Source organism: Neoarius graeffei, chromosome 3 (genome assembly GCF_027579695.1).
Source record: "Neoarius graeffei isolate fNeoGra1 chromosome 3, fNeoGra1.pri, whole genome shotgun sequence".
Taxonomy (NCBI): domain Eukaryota; kingdom Metazoa; phylum Chordata; class Actinopteri; order Siluriformes; family Ariidae; genus Neoarius; species Neoarius graeffei.
The window spans coordinates 62,960,435-62,978,316 of NC_083571.1; the positions used below are offsets into that span (position 1 = coordinate 62,960,435).

At 42.9% G+C, this 17,882-nt stretch overlaps 1 protein-coding gene across 1 annotated transcript in view; it reads right to left on the minus strand.

Moving 5' to 3' along the window:
• Positions 1–224: 224 nt before the first annotated feature.
• dchs2 (dachsous cadherin-related 2) overlaps positions 225–17,882 on the minus strand; it is a 44,123-nt gene continuing 26,465 nt past the window's right edge. The window contains exons 13-20 of the mRNA XM_060915958.1: positions 16,340–17,188; positions 15,952–16,065; positions 13,161–13,372; positions 12,848–12,999; positions 7,265–7,395; positions 6,856–7,142; positions 6,504–6,645; positions 225–2,719 (exon numbers count right to left, since the gene is read on the minus strand). Of these exons, the coding sequence (XP_060771941.1) occupies positions 225–2,719; positions 6,504–6,645; positions 6,856–7,142; positions 7,265–7,395; positions 12,848–12,999; positions 13,161–13,372; positions 15,952–16,065; positions 16,340–17,188 (4,382 nt within the window). The remainder of the gene's footprint in view (positions 2,720–6,503; positions 6,646–6,855; positions 7,143–7,264; positions 7,396–12,847; positions 13,000–13,160; positions 13,373–15,951; positions 16,066–16,339; positions 17,189–17,882) is intronic.

A 17,882-nucleotide genomic window follows, 5' to 3' on the forward strand; every position in this document is an offset into this window, starting at 1 on the left:
TAATTAATTTGCATAATATACATATGTAGTTTTTCCAACACTGTAGCAATTTCTATATCTAATGAGAAATGATAGAAGATAAACGAGAAGTTATAACCCAACAGAAACCAAATGCAATGCAATATCAAAATATGAATTTCCTTTCGTTATCCAGTTTAATATTCAAAACTAAAATGTTCTTAAAGAGTAGTTAAATTAATTACATTGCACAGCAAATCTTACATTCATATCTCTTCATCGTCCAAGACGTCCACTGGCAGGGATCCAATTTTGGTAAAGCTACTCAGTCCAGTTTCTGAGACCACAGGAGAAGCATTAGTTGTCCTCAGAGTTAGAAGAGATGGAGAAGGAGAAAGGTCAGAGGTCATGGCAAAATTATTTAGTCCTGGGTTTTTTGCCAAACATGAATATTTATACTTTGGGTTGGAGGGCTTTCTACCAAAGGATTCCATTCTTTGTGGTATCCTAGAAGGTATGGTGCAACGGTTTGGCTGGGAAGGCAGGCACAAAAGGCTATGAAGCTCCATGTTAATATCACCTTCCCTAGGTTCCTTTTCCACGCTTTTGCTGGTAAACATAGTTGGCTGGAACTGGAAATAAGGCTTCCAGTTTGAAAGTTTGTCCCAGTTGTAGCTCCCACACAGGTGCTTCTCTGGGCAAATCAGATTAGTGAGGGATCCCTTAATCATATTTTGGTGCTCAGATAAAGACATGCAGCTTCTTATGACCTCATCCATCTCCATCACGTTGACCATGCGAGGCAACATCCCTTCACCTCCTCCTTCTTCTTTAAAATTATAGAGACTCTCAACACTAGGCATTCCCACCATTTGGCATTTTCCTTGATATGCATCAAGAGAATTGCAGGGAATCTGGTATGAGTCAAGAGGAATCCCCAATTCTGGTTCAGGTATGACTGCATTAGGCTGCTTGAGATACTGGTACTCACTTATCATCATTGCTTCTTCAACAGTCTCACCTTCTGCAGAACCTCGTCCACTTGAGCCAGAGTTCCTGAACAGGTCACTCTTTTCTTGCATGTCTTGACTTAGGCCATGGGTATCATTACATGTAACAGGTCCTCGCTTGATATTAGCAGCTAATAAAACAGTCTTCTTAAGATCATTCTTTTTAGATTTGTACCTCAATATGAGAGCAATTATACTTATAAAGAGCAAGAGGAACACTGCTAATGAAACACTAAGGGTGACAGTCTGGACACGAACAGCAACGCTGGTTAAAGCCTCTGCTGAATTGGAAATATTCACAACAACACGGCAAGCTGTTGACCTGGAATCAAGTTTTGGACTACTTGCCAGAATCAAGAAGGCTTCAACAGCCTCACTCATATCTATGTTACCTTTTCTCTGATACACTGGGTTGGAGATATAGATACTGCCACTGTTTTTGTTGACACTGAAAAAGCTGGATGGCTTCACTAAATTGTACTCCACAATACCATCCAGACCCTTATCATAATCCATAGCTGTCACATGACCAATGCTTTGGCCCACGATGGCATTGTCTGGTAAAGTGAAATAGTAGAGCTTCTGGGTAAATGTTGGACTGAACTCATCCACACCTTCAATGTCCACCTGAACCCTCACAGTAGCAGCTTGCTCTCCTTTGTCTATGGCTTCTACCACAAAACAGTATTCACTTGATCTCTCATAGTCAAATATTTGTCTGGTATGGATTTCTCCAGTCAGAGGGTCAATGGTGAAGGCCTCATTCGTATCCTGGTTTCCACTGCCATAGTCCATGAAACAGGAGGTTAGGATGGAGTAGGTAAGCAAGCCAAAACCTCCTGCATCCTGATCAACAGCATGGACCATGCATACTGGAGTAAAAGCAGGTAGGTTTTCTGCTACCGAACAATTGATGGTAGGGAACCTAAAGAAGGGCAAATGATCATTCTCGTCAAGCACTGTGATGAATATCACTGCAAAAGACACCTTCCTGTCATCTGGACCACCACTGTCTGATGCTTGGACAGTTAAGATGTGTTTAGTTTCATCTTCATAATCCAGGGTGCCATTGGCTTCCAGAATACCTGTTTGATAGTTCAATCGGAACAAACCTTTGCTGTTACCAGAGATGATGTCGTACCTTATGGTGCCATTTGGTCCAAGGTCTAGATCTTGAGCAGACACCAAGAGCAAGAAAGCATTTAATTGGTTGTTCTCACTGACCTGCACGTAGTATTCTAAGCTTCTAAAAACTGGTTCATTGTCATTGACATCAAGCACTGTGACTGAGACTATCGTTGAGCTGTTTAGCCGAGGCACTCCTCTATCCATCACGGTAACAGTCAACGAGTATGTCTCTGTGGTCTCTCTATCCAGAGTCTCACACAGCACTAAATAACCCACAGTACTTTTCTGGAATTCTGTAAGCACTGCACGAGCTTCAATGCAGAAATGCCTCTCATCATTTCCCCCAGTAATGGTATAGTCTAAGTGGGTGTTTTCCTCAGAATAATCCTGGTCCTGAGCCAGCAGGGGAAGGAGTACACTTCCAACAGGTGTGTCCTCACACACACTCACCTGATATGTGTTGTGCTGGAAAAAAGGTGCATGGTCATTGGAGTCCAAAACCTCTATATCTACAGATGTGACACTAGAAAGACTAGGATCGCCTCCGTCCCGAGCTTCCACCAGAAGCCGAATTATGTTGCTGTTGGCGATGTACTTCAGAGGTCTGTTGGTATATATAGAACCTGGGCATAGAAAAGGCATTAAGTCAAATATATGCTTTTTTAAAACACCTGGAACTGGCATTTTAAGTTATGGTTTTATGCATCACCCAAGTAGTTTTGTAATAGCTTGCTTTCTAATTAGTTATCATCAATAAAATCTGCTTGGTCAATCAGTTTTACAAATAATCAAGTAAAATTAATGAAAGTTTTTGGAAATGGGATGCTCATTTAATTCAGTGTAACAACTAGATAGAGACTGTGATTAAAGTCACAGTAATTTACGCAAGCTGACCTTTGTCAATTGAAGGTCAAGGTGAAGGTCATTTTGCTGAACAAAATTTAAAAAACTGATAAAAATCGACAGAGTTATAAGTGATTGAAAAAAAGCTGTTTTTCATGGGTCATTCTGGATCAGTGATCTGGATCAGCACCAAAAATCATAGCAACGTAATTCAGCCCAGAGGTATTCATGTGAAATTTGGTGATGACTGGTTGAAAACTGAGGGAAAAATATCATCCTAAAAAATGTTAGGATAATAATAATAATAATAATAAAGTAGAAAGATACTGAGTGAGAGTAACAATTTGTGCTACCACTGTTAGCGCAAATTAATTGCAATGTTAATCACAGGGCAAAAAGCAGTTGTTTTCATGCATGCTTAACAGTGCCTTTAATAAAACTATTCGAGACTGATTGCAAGGTTTGGTAACCATTTTAAAAACACTTTGTTGACAGTTCACCATCAATTATTTAACCATAACCCAAATACAGGCCACAGCAGATGCATTTCTGAAGTTTTTTTTTAACATATATTACACAAAGTAGCTGTATAACAAATTGTGTTTATAATAATTAAAGTTTATGAACAGCAAAGTGTTTTAATCCACACCAGAGGTGCGTGTAAAAACACATGCTCAGGTCTAACACTGTCCTTCTACATCACCTTTTACAGATGAGTGAAGCACACACTTTATAGAAATCCAGTTAAATCACAGTCACATTTTCTATACGTTTCATAATCTGTGTAGCCTATAGTTACATGGTAAAGTGTTTGTATGACACTGATGTTCATGAAAAGTGTTTACACTGTTTATTCACCTGCGATATCCTCATCACCTATATTTTGTTGAGAGTTTAACAATTGCACATTAGCTTTCTTGATAAACATGGAGCACATTTTCATGCTGGTAAACCATAGGTGCTAAAGAAGGCAATTGGACTTGCTTGAAATTCTTGAAGATGTTTCACCTCTCATCCAAAAGGCTTCTTCAGTTCTGTCTGACTAGTGTGGAGTTCTAGGTATTTATCCTCTAGTGGACCAAAAGCAACCCTAAGGAGACTCGTTGACCCTCTCAGGCTACATCCACACGACAACGGCAACGAGTTTTTTTTTTTAAATATCGCGTCCACATGGGCAACGGATCAGTAAAATATCAGGTACATATGGCAACGCAACGCTTGCTGAAAACGATGCAATACAGATGCCACACCGCTACGTTCACTGTAAGACGGTCCCATCGGAGACACCAGAACAATAGAAGAAGTATGACGCATGCGCGGAAGGTTCTTCCCTGTCACTGTCACACGCACACACCTTCTCACTCCCTATCCTATCCCTTTAAATCACGTGCTCGTTTTTGAATGGAGACGCGGAAAGAGGAATGAATGGGGATAGATGGAAGCCGCCAACATTCTGATATCCTCCAGAATTCTTTAATGGTCCGGAATAAATTGAATGCTACATGTTGATGGATTACTTTGTTCTTCTACGCCCCTTTTGAGGAATGTATTGTCGGACTTAAACCAACATCTGAAGAGGTGAGATCGCTCCTTTTTTTCCCTATTTTTGCTGGCAGGATTGTTTGATTTGTTGACAACTCGCACCGAGTTCATTACACTTCTACCCGGCGTTAAGCACTCACAGTCATGTGGTTGTGACATCATCGTAAACAAATCCGTTCTACTCATCCAGACGACTTCGCGACGGCGCCGTTGCCAGATCTTTCCACTCTGGAACCCGTTCTCAAAAGATTTCGTTTTGGGGCACCCAAAACGCCAGTGCCATGTGGACGCCAGGCCGAAACGATAAACAATTTTATCAGATTCACCTGAATCCGCTGCCGTGTGGACAAGGCCTCAGTCATCCTGTAACTGTTAGGATCACTGGAGGCCAGGTGTGAATGGTGTTAGCAGCCTAGAGGGTCGTTAGGGTGATCTGTGGGTCGCTGGCTCTCTCTGCCATCATGTGAGTCATTGAAGTCAGCTGAATATTGGTGTGGATGTGTATTCAGTTTTCTGGAAAGTGCCAAGGACTGCATTATATGTGGCTAATAAGTGGTGTCTCAGACCACCACCTCTTCTGTTCAGTGATGGTTAGTGATGGTGACAAAGATGGCTTCTTTTACTCCTCTTTCAAACCACCGGTCTTCTCTGGCTAAAATGCATACATTGCAGTCCTGAAACGAGTATCCTTTGTGATTGAGATGAAGATAGACTGCAGAGTCCTGGCCAGAGGAACTGGCTCTCCTGTGTTGAGCCATGCGCTTGTGAAGCAGTTGTTTTGTTTCCCCAATGTACAGGTCTGTGCTTTCCTCACTGCACTGAATTGTGTACACTACGTTGTCCTGTTTGTGTCTGGGTATCCTGTCCTTAGTGTGGACCAGTTTCTTCCTCAGAGTGTTACTGGGTCTGAAGTGTACAGGATATTGTGTTTGTAGAAGATCCTCCTGAGTTTCTCAGATAGTCCAGAAATGTAGGGAATGACAATGTTCTTGCTTTTGTTGCTGTTTTCTTCCCTGTCCATTATGTTTCTTTTTCTGATCTTGACGAAAGCCCAGTTGGCAAACACGCACTTCTGAAGTGCTTTCTTGATGTGTTTTTGCTCCTTCTCTTTTCCCTCTACCACTGTAGGAATGTTTTGAGCCCTGTGATGTAAGGTCCTAATGACCCCCAATTATGTTCCAGTGGGTGGTGAGAGTCAAACAGTAGGTACTGGTCTGTGTGTGTGTGTGTTTTTCCGGTAGACCTCGATGTTAAGACTTCTGTCTTGTTTGATGTGCACGCTGCAGTCCAAAAAGGCTAGGTTGTTTCCACTGATGTCCTCCCGAGTGAATTTGATGTTGATATCCACTGCATTGATGTGTTCTGTGAAGGCTTCTACCTCATGGGTTTTGATTTTAACCCAGGTGTCATCCACATACCTGAACCAGTGGCTGGGAGTAACTCCTGAAAAAGTGGTCAGTTTTGTTTTCCACTTCCTCCATGTATAGATTGGCCACTACAGGGGACACTGGTGAGTCCATGGTGCATCCATGCTTCTGTCTGTAGAAACATTCATTGAACTGGTAATAGGTGGTGGTCAGGCAGAGGTCAAGCAGGTTGCAAATGTGGTCCACTTTACATGCCACATCACATCAATAACACCCAAGATTTTGCCACTAAAGTTGCAGACCTAAAGTTAGACTCAGATGAAACCATGGTTTCCTATGATGTCACTTCTCTTTTCACCTACATTCCCACCACAGAAGCAGTTGAATCATTTAGGAAACAACTTCTTCAAGACAGCACCTTACCGGACAGAATGAACCTTACCATGGACCACATTTGCACCTTGCTTGACCTCTGCCTGACCACCACCTATTTCCAGTTCAACAAATGTTTCTACAGACAGAAGCATGGTACACAGAAGTGTGGAAAGCATGCAGTGTGGATTGAGTGGATGGATGGTTGTAATGTGATGCTCCCACTACACAGATGTAACTCTGTATGAATTCACTATAAGCATGAACTTTACACAAATATTACCATTTTCATTATCGATATAGAAGCCACTCTTTACGGAGGAGAGAAGTCTGTAGGAAATCTTGCCATTCAAATTTGAGTCTCTATCTGTAGCTGATACGGCCACCACAAACACATCTGCAGGTGTTAGTTCTGGCAACACTACCTGCGAGACAAACATGTAATTTAGTATATAAATCTATTAAAGGTATTTACAGTGTATTTTTGTTGTCTATATATATCACAAGACAGTAAAGTTTATCATACAGTTACAAAAGACAAAATATACATGGAAAAAAAAGACAATAATAAGCTCTAACCATGCACAATAGCTTACAATATCAGATAAGTGCATGATATGAAATATCTGACCAACCTGGTAAAACTCCTGAGAGAACACTGGGGCATTATCATTTACATCCAAAACTTCAACAGTTATCTGTGCCTCTGTCTGATGTACTGAATCTGATGCCACTATTGTCAGCATATGCAGGGTTTGCTCCTCATAATCCAGACTTTTGACAGATGTGATTATTCCAGAATAGGAGTCAACGGCAAAACTCCCATTTACCTCCGCTGTTTGTGCTAAACTGTAGGTGATTGAAGAACCAAGATCGATATCATTGGCCTTTACTTGGATGACAGTATGGCCAGGTGGATAATCTAAATCAACAACAGAATAGAAGAGAATTTGTGTAAAGAATTAAGCTTACCCATATAGTAATACAAAAGACACTACAAACTTTGTGTGGTTTATGTCTTCTGATAGCTGGTTGATATCTTACTCTCAGGGACCACTAGAGGTTCCACTGATGGTATCACTGGTCTGTTGTCATTAACATCCACAACCTGAACCTGAACAATGCATGTCTCCATCAGAGCAGGATTTCCTCTGTCTTTAGCCTCAACAAGCAACCTGTTAGTGAGAAAGATATATTAAAATAGTGGAAAAGATAGATAGATAGATAGATAGATAGATAGATAGATAGATAGATAGATAGATAGATAGATAGATAGATAGATAGATAGATAGATAGATAGATAGATAGATAGATAGATAGATAGATGTGAATTGAACAATAAACTGAAAACCACTAAATTAAAACAAAGACATTTACTAAAAGAACAAAAGGATATTCATATTCATATATCAGGACTCATATTTCAGGTTTCAGATTTTTCGATGTTCAGAAAACCACCATGAACAGTATGTGTTTAGCATTAAAGAGGAATTTCTGTAGAACCGTGGAACCATGTAGATGACATTGCACTGCTTTTGAATGATACAGTCGTGCTTGAAAGTTTGTGAACCCTTTAGAATTTTCTATATTTCTGCATAAACATGACCTAAAACATCATCAGATTTTCACACAAGTCCTAAAAGTAGATAAAAAGAACCCAGTTAAACAAACGAGACAAAAATATTATACTTGGTCATTTATTTATTGAGGAAAATGATCCAATATTACATCTCTGTGAGTGGCAAAAGTATGTGAATCTTTGCTTTCAATACCTGGTGTGACCCCCTTGTGCAGCAATAACTGCAACTAAACATTTCCAGTAACTGTTGATCAGTCCTGCACACCAGCTTGGAGGAATTTTAGCCCATTCCTCTGTACAGAACAGCTTCAACTCTGGGATGTTGGTGGGTTTCCTCACATGAACTGCCTGCTTCAGGTCCTTCCACAACATTTCCATTGGATTAAGGTCAGGACTTTGACTTGGCCATTCCAAACCATTAACTTTTATTCTTTTTTAACCACTCTTTGGTAGAACAACTTGTGTGCTTAGGGTTGTTGTCTTGCTGCATGACCCACCTTCTCTTGAGATTCAGTTCATGAACAGATGTCCTGACATTTTCCTTTAGAATTCGCTGGTCCATCCATCCATCTTCTACCACTTATCTGGATCACCGGGGTAGCACCCTCTGCCCCTTGGCTGCATCTAGAAATTATGTCCATAAAAGTTATGAACAGAACCGGTGACAAAGGGCAGCCCTGGCGGAGTCCCACATGCACAAGGAACGAGTCTGACTTACTGCCGGCAATGCGAGCCAAACTCCTGCTCCGGTCATACAGGGTCCAAATGGCCCGCAGTAGTGGGCCCTGGACCCCATACTCCCGAAGCACCCCCCACAGGGCACCGCAAGGGACACGGTCATAAGCCTTCTCCAGGTCCACACAACACATGTACACCGGTTGGGCAAATTCCCATGCGCCCTCCAGTACCCTTGCCAGGGTAAAGAGCTGATCCAGTGTTCCACAACCAGGACAAAAACTGCATTGTTCCTTCTGAATCTGAGGTTCAACTATCGACTGGACTCTCCTCTCCAGCACCCCAGCACAGGCTTTCCCAGGGAGGCTGAGAAGTGTGATCCCCCTAGAGTTGGAACACACTCTCCGGTCCCCCTTTTTAAAAAGGGAGACCACCACTCCAGTCTGCCAATCCAGAGGCACTGTCCCTAACCTCCATGCAATGTTGAAGAGGCATGTCAGCCAAGACAGCCCAACATCCAGCACCTTCAGGAACTCAGGATGAATCTCATCCACCCCCGGAGCCCGGCCACTGAGGAGCTTTTTAACCACCTCAGCAACCTCAGCTCCTGTGATGGGCAAGTCCTCCCAAGCACCCTCAGACTCGGCATCCTCCTAGGATAACATGAAGGTGGGATTGAGGAGATCCTCAAAGTATTCCTTCCACCATCGGACAATGTCCCCAGTTGAGGTCAACAGCTCTCCATCCTCACTGTAAACAGTAGGGACAGAGCACTGCTTCCCCTTCCTGAGCCACTGGACAGTTTGCCAGAATCTCTTCGAAGCAGACCGAAAGTCACTTTCCATGGCCTCACTGAACTCCTCCCACACCTGAGTTTTTGCTTCAGTGACTGCCTGAGCCACGTTCCACTTGGCCCATCGGTATCTGTCAGCTGCCTCTGGAGACCCACAGGCTAACCAAGCCTGATAGGACTCCTTCTTCAGCCTGACAACTCCCCTCACCGCAGGTGCCCACCACCGGGTTCAGGGATTACCGCCACAACAGGCACCAACAACCTTGCAGCCACAACTCTGCATGTATGCAATTGAAGCTCTGCTGGACATGGCAGTTGAAGATCTGACGGACGGGAGCCTCCGCCAGACGTTCCCAGCATACCCTCACTACACGTTTGGGCCTACCAGGTTTGTCCGGCCTCCTCCCTCACCATCTGATCCAGCTCACCACCAGGTAGTGATCAGTTGACAGCTCTGCTCCACTCTTCACCCAAGTGTCCAAGACATACGGTCATAGATCAGATGAAATGACTACAAAGTCAATCATCGATCTATGGCCTAGGGTGTCCTCATGCCACGTGCACTTATGGGCACCCTTATGCTCGAACATGGTGTTCATTATGGCCAAACCGTGCATGGCACAGAAGTCCAACAATTGAACACCACTCGGGTTCAGATTGGGCAGGCCGTTCCACCCAATCACCCCCCCTCCAGGTCTCACTGTTATTGCCCATGTGAGAGTTGAAGTCCCGCAGTAAAACAATGGAGTCCCCTCATGGTGCACTGTCTAGCACCCCACTCAAGGACTCCAAGAAGGCCGGGTACTCTGAACTCTGCATAGGCGCAAATGACAGTCAGAGACCATTCCCCAACCCAAAGGTGCAGGGAAACAACCCTCTCATTCACTGGGCCCAAGCTATGCGTTGAGGTGAGCCCAACTATATCTACTCAGTACCGCTCAACCTCACGCACAAGCTCAGGCTCCTTTCTCACCAGAGAGGTGTCCCAAAAGCCAGTTTTGTCAGCTGGGGATCAGTATGCCAGGGCCTCTGCCTTTGGCTGCCACCTGATCCACAGTGCACCGGACCCTTACAGCACCTCCTGCGGGTGGTGGGTCCACAGGAGAGTGGTTCCGTGTCGCTCATTCGGGCTGGGCCTGGCCGGGCCCCACAGACATAGGCCCGGCCACCGGGTGTTCACCGATGAGCCCCTCCCCCACCTGGCTCCAGGGTGGGGCCCTGGTATCCCTGGTCCGGGCGAGGGTACTTGAATACCTGTTTTTCTTTTCATAAGGGTCATTCTGAACCGCTCTTTGTCTGACCTCTCATCTAGGACCTGTTTGCCTTGGGAGACCCTACCAGGGGCAAATGCCCTGACAACATAGCTCCTAGAATTCCTGAGGTACTCAAACCCCTCCACCACATTAAGGTGGCAATTCAAGGAGGGGATTCACTGGTATAATTCAGAATTCATTGTTCCATCAATGATGGCAAGCTGTCCTGGCCCAGATACAGCAAAACAGGCCCAAACCATGATACTACCAACACCAGGTTTCACAGATGGGATAAGGTTCTTATGCTGGAATGCAGTGTTTTCCTTTCTCCAAACAATGCTTCTCATTTAAACCAAAAAGGTCTATTTTGGTCTCATCTGTCCACAAAACATTTTCCAATAGACTTCTGGCTTGTCCATGTGGTCTTTAGCAAACTGCAGACAAGCAGCAATGTTCTTTTTGGAGAGCAGTGGCTTTCTCCTTGCAACTCTGCCATGCACACCATTGTTGTTTAGTGTTCTCCTGATGGTGGACTCATGAACATTAACATTAGCCAATGTGAGAGAGGGTGCCCGCTCACACCTGATTGTCATCCCATTGATTGAAAACACCTGACTCTAATTTCACCTTCAAATTAACTGCTAATCCTAGAGGTTCACATACTTTTGCCACTCACAGATATGTAATATTGGATCATTTTCCTCAATAAATAAATGACCAAGTATAATATTTTGTCTCATTTGTTTAACTGGGTTCTCTTTATCTACTTTTAGGACTTGTGTGAAAATCTGATGATGTTTTAGGTCATATTTATGCAGAAATATAGAAAATTCTAAAGGGTTCACAAACTTTCAAGCACCATTGTATTTCCCAGGCACAAAGTCTTCTGGAACATATGGAAGAGGAATGCAGCCACATTGGTCTTGAGCTTAATGCTGCGAAGGCTAAAAGTTTTAGTCTGTAATGGTCCAAGCAACATACCACTTTGCTCCCACCAAGGTCAATGTCTTGATGAGGTTTCCGATTTCAAGTACCTTGGCTCGTGGGTGAACTCATCTGGGACGGACACTTAGGTCAGGAAAGGCCTAGCTTGGAAAGCACTCACCAGCATGACGGATGTTTGGCGATCAAATCTATCTAGACAGCTATAGCTTTGTTTCTTTTCAGCTACTGTTAAATCTGCTTTGCTTTATGGTTGTGAGGGCTGGGCCCTCACAACTGCATTGGAGCAATCCCTAAATGGCACCTGCACGCACATGTTCCGTAGGGTATTCATCAGCTGGAGAGACCATATCACCAATTCTGAGCTGTACGGTGACAGCCCCTGTATCTCGGACAAGATTGGCTACAGGAGGCTTGGCCTTACTGGTCATTGCTATCGCCACCCTGACCTTCCCGCAAGTCAGCTGGTGCTGTGACACCCAACCCATGGTCATCTAAGGAGGGGCTGCCCTCCAGCCACCTTTCTAGATACACCAATGAGGGACAATGGGGCTCAGAGTCTCTCTGAACAAACATCTTGCATCAACAATCATGATAAGTTGGCCACCAGGCATATAGCTCAGCTGAGGCCGCATTGATGATGATGATGATGATGATGATGGTGGTGGTGGTGGCTTGAGTCTACATTACATTGACAAAAGAATATCCATACTTTGCCCAAAATATTTCCTAAATTTCCAGAATTGTCTAGGTTGAGAAATAAATGCTTTTAAATTCCATACAGACATCTGCAGAAACCAATTATTTGTCTTGCATTAGAACAAAAAATGTGTTTAACTTAGTTTGCAGCCAAAAGCCTCTAAACAACCCCAATGAGATTGAAAACCAAACAGCACATCTCTGGCCCATACAGCTCATACAAACCAAATCAGTCATAAATTGTGTGCATTTAGATCCAAAAGCAGGAAGAAAGGGGAAAAAAAGAGAAGCCAAAGCAAGAAGCATCGCAGAAACTGAAGCAGGAAGGCTCTTAGACGGCTTTGTGAAGACAACCAGAGGAAACTAGTGGAGATCAGGAATCAATTGAAAAAAGCCCCACATTGGGTGCCATGAATGATCCTCAGTGGAATTTATCCAAGTTTAAGTCTAGTAATACCAGATAAATTTCTCAGTGTAAAGGTAAATTAAATGCTCAGTCGAGGCATAAGAACACATTTCCTGTTCTAACTCTTTAAGGGATGGACTGTTATGCCTCGGCTGAGCACAATTTACCTTTACACAAAAAAGTTTATCTGGTACTTCTAGACTTAAGCTTAGATAAATTACACCAAGAATCATTCACCATACACACTGTATGTCCCTTTATGAGTAATTCTTGAACATACTTGTAAGAGTAGATGATTTCTCGGTCAAGGACTGCACTGGTCACAAGAATCCCACGTACGGAGTCGATAACAAAGGCATTGTTTTGATTTCCATCCACGATGGTGTAATCTATCTGCCCATTCACACCACTGTCGGCATCCGTTGCAAACACCTGAGAAAAAAGTTGCAGTGACTATCTGAGTGACTCTTTCTGACTCTGCATCCATGGATTATGTTCTCGACTCATGCACTAGCATTTGGAATATAGTTATAATCTGCAATAAAAAAAATTTCTCCATCACTTAATAACAACAGCAAGCCAAACACACGTACCTGCATGACATACGTGTTAGGAATCTGTCCCTCCCAGACTGCAGTTTTGTAGTAACTTTGTTTAAACACTGGAGCGTTGTCGTTTAAATCCTGTAGAGTCACGGTCACTCTGGCGTGGTCGGAATTGCGACCATTTTCTGCCAAAACCACCAGATGAACCTCAGGGTCCCTCTCAAAGTCCAGCAGGAGCTGATTTCTAACGGTTATATCACCTTTGGGAGGATAAGAGGAAGTTGATTTTGCTCATCATTAGTCAAAAGCAGTAGTCAAATGTCATCTTAGGGAACTGAACAGAAGTGTGACGGGGATTTTAGTATCATCAAAGTATCATCTATATCTGGAGAGTAGATCAAAGATTATTCATGAAGTAGATTACAGCTATCAAACGGTGTACAACCCCGATTCCAAAAAAGTTGGGACAAAGTACAAATTGTAAATAAAAACGGAATGCAATGATGTGGAAGTTTCAAAATTCCATATTTTATTCAGAATAGAACATAGATGACATATCAAATGTTTAAACTGAGAAAATATATCATTTAAAGAGAAAAATTAGGTGATTTTAAATTTCATGACAACAACACATCTCAAAAAAGTTGGGACAAGGCCATGTTTACCACTGTGAGACATCCCCTTTTCTCTTTACAACAGTCTGTAAACGTCTGGGGACTGAGGAGACAAGTTGCTCAAGTTTAGGGATAGGAATGGTAACCCATTCTTGTCTAATGTAGGATTCTAGTTGCTCAACTGTCTTAGGTCTTTTTTGTCGTATCTTCCGTTTTATGATGCGCCAAATGTTTTCTATGGGTGAAAGATCTGGACTGCAGGCTGGCCAGTTCAGTACCCGGACCCTTCTTCTACGCAGCCATGATGCTGTAATTGATGCAGTATGTGGTTTGGCATTGTCATATTGGAAAATGCAAGGTCTTCCCTGAAAGAGACGTCATCTGGATGGGAGCATATGTTGCTCTAGAACCTGGATATACCTTTCAGCATTGATGGTGTCTTTCCAGATGTGTAAGCTGCCCATGCCACACGCACTAATGCAACCCCATACCATCAGAGATGCAGGCTTCTGAACTGAGCGCTGATAACAACTTGGGTCGTCCTTCTCCTCTTTAGTCCGAATGACACGGCGTCCCTGATTTCCATAAAGAACTTCAAATTTTGATTCGTCTGACCACAGAACAGTTTTCCACTTTGCCACAGTCCATTTTAAATGAGCCTTGGCCCAGAGAAGACATCTGCACTTCTGGATCATGTTTAGATACGGCTTCTTCTTTGAACTATAGAGTTTTAGCTGGCAACGGCGGATGGCACGGTGAATTGTGTTCACAGATAATGTTCTCTGGAAATATTCCTGAGCCCATTTTGTGATTTCCAATACAGAAGCATGCCTGTATGTGATGCAGTGCCGTCTAAGGGCCCGAAGATCATGGGCACCCAGTATGGTTTTCCGGCCTTGACCCTTACGCACAGAGATTCTTCCAGATTCTCTGAATCTTTTGATGATATTATCTTATCTTGATATATTTGATGAATCTCCTTTCTGATATTGCTCCACTATTTGTCAGCGCAGAATTAGGGGGATTGGTGATCATCTTCCCATCTTTACTTCTGAGGCCAAGTTTACATTAGACCATATCTGTCTCGTTTTCTTCGCGGATGCACTGTCCGTTTACATTAAAACGCCTGGAAACGCCGGGAAACGGGAATCCGCCAGCGTCCATGTATTCAATCCAGATCGTGTCTGGTCCGGTGCTGTGTAAACACAGTATAAACCGCATATTGAGAATACGCGGATACGCTGTGCTGAGCTCTAGCTGGCGTTGTCATTGGACAACGTCACTGTGACATCCACCTTCCTGATTCGCTGGCGTTGGTCATGTGACGCGACTGCTGAAAAACGGCGCGGACTTCCACCTTGTATCACCTCTCATTAAAGAGTATAAAAGTATGAAAATACTGCAAATACTGATGCAAATACTGCCCATTGTGTAGTTATGATTGTCTTTAGGCTTGCCATCCTTCCACTTGCAAGTGGTAAGTGATATGCACTGAGATCACACTCACAGCGGCTCAGTCCCGAATCACTGCTCGTGCGCTATACTCGCACGCTCTGTGAGCTGCGCAGGGCCGGAGTGCGCACCCTCCAGAGGGCACTCGCTGTTCAGGGCGGAGTGATTTGGAGCGCAGGATGCCTGCGGAGCCGAGCGTATCCGTGTATTGGCGTTGCTGTGTGCACGCGAATCGTGTATTGGTGTTGCTGTGTGCACGCTAATCGTTTTAAAAACGTTAATCTGATGATCCGCTGATACGGTCTAATGTAAACCCCACCTGAGAGCCGCTGCCACTCCAAGATGCTCTTTTTATACCCAGTCATGTTAATGACCTATTGCCAATTGGCCTAATGAGTTGCAATTTGGTCCTCCAGCTGTTCCTTTTTTGTACCTTTAACTTTTCCAGCCTCTTATTGCCCCTGTCCCAACTGTTTTGAGATGTGTTGCTGTCATGAAATTTCAAATGAGCCAATATTTGGCATGAAATTTCAAAATGTCTCACTTTCGACATTTGATATGTTGTCTATGTTCTATTGTGAATACAATATCAGTTTTTGAGATTTGTAAATTATTGCATTCCGTTTTTATTTACAATTTGTACTTTGTCCCAACTTTTTTGGAATCGGGGTTGTAGAAAAACTGTTGGATTTTTATGAATTATTATTAGATTTATGCTTGATGACAAGTTAGAACAAGGATAGTTATATATGCGTTCAAGGTTTCAGTCTCACCTGTGTTAGAATCGATGTTGAATGCTCCATTCTCATTGCCGCTAAATATACTGTATTTCACTGTGAATTCTGTAGCGCTTTGATCATGAGCTATGACATTTCCCACCCAGCAGCCTTTACGACAAAAAAATATTTAAAAGTATTATCACTTTAAAGTACAATACTTACAATATTGAAAATTTGTTAAGCTAATGAATGTGATTGATTTTTTTTTCAACATGAACTCAAGGATCTAGAAATGTCTAGGAGAGACATATAGATAGACATACTGTCAGTATATTCAAGCACATACTGTCTGTACTGTATATTGGAATTCCAGATTTAATGATTTAATTGCAATCAGTTTATTAACATTTTTAATGATTTCATTGAATAAATAATTCAGTACCTGTCTCACTATTCTCAGGTAAGCTCACTTCATAGTGTTCTTCGGTAAACTGCAGCAGAGGCTCATCTCCGTTGAGGGTAATTATGACGAGGCAGGTGGAAGTGAGAGCAGGTGAGCCTTTGTCGACAGCCTGAATATTCAACACCTTTGCCCCTGACACACTGGCTGTCATGGGGGAGCTCATCTGCACCACTCCGGTTAATTGGTCAATAAGAAATTGCTCATCCTCCTCCATTAACCTGAACACCACTGTCCCATTTTCACCTTGATCTGGATCATGTGCTGTCACCATGGCGACACTGTGGTTATTTCCTGCATTAACTGATGCTCTGATTGGGTCATTAACGCAGTGAGGCACGTTATCATTAACATCCTCCACCTGAACGTTGACGGTTACAACAGAACTACGTGGACCTTGACTACAGCCATCTGTCGCTCCAGCACGGAGATTGTACTGTGATTGAATTTCTCGGTCCAGAGGTTTTGTTAAACGCACAACTCCTGTAGAGGCATCCACAGAAAACGTCCCAGATGCGTCCTCGATCAGGGAAAAGGTGACCTCAGCATTTGGACCCTCATCTGGGTCTTGAGCATTAAGACGGAGAATCTCACTGCCAACAGGAAGGTCTTCGCTAACGATGGTGTGGTAGGTAGTTCGCTCAAAAGTAGGATTGTTGTCATTCTCGTCTGAAAGGCTTAGAGAAAGCGTGGCAGTGGAGGTGAAAGGAGTGGAGCCCTGATCAGCAGCCTTAATGATGAGTGTGTAATTCGAACGTTTCTCTCTATCCAGAGAGTTTGCAGTGCTGACGGCTCCAGTCTCCGAGTTGATAAAGAAATCTCCAAAAGTATCTAATCAGAACAAGAGGAAAAACCAAACAGGCATTTAACATATATAAATTTAGGAATTAAGATGATTCTTGGCCAAATAAACTACAAACACCAAACCCAGTCACGCAATCCCTCACATGATACGCTAGGTTTTTCTAGTTCCACGAACTTCTAATCATGGACGTATGTTCCCAATCAGCACATACTCTATAAATAACTCTGCCTTTCCCTGAGTCGTTGCTAAATCTTTTTTGTATACACTTTTCAGGTATTAACCCTGTGTGTGTGTGTGTGTGTGTGTGTGTGTGTGTGTGTGTGTGTGTGTGTGTGTGTGTGTTTAACAGTTATTCCACAAAATTGAGTCATATATGCACTGATAGCCAATGAGGCACATAGCACCGAGTTGGCTGTAAGCCACGTACGATGAGACTGAGTGGAATAACTGTTTTATTCCATCCACATTCACTGGATTGTGAGAAACAGAGCATTTTTATTTTTTGCAAATTCGATCAATAAAAACTTTATACAAAACGTCTGACAAAATCATTTCCGCTTAGAATGTAAACAAACTGGCAAAATGACAGTAGCAATTTGTGGAAAATGCGATAATAAGAATTCTTGAAAAAAAGTTCTTACCATCAAATACTTCTATTCCATATTTTGTTTTTTGTTTTTTTTATTTTTGGGGGTTTTGTTTTCGAGCAGTTTTTATTTG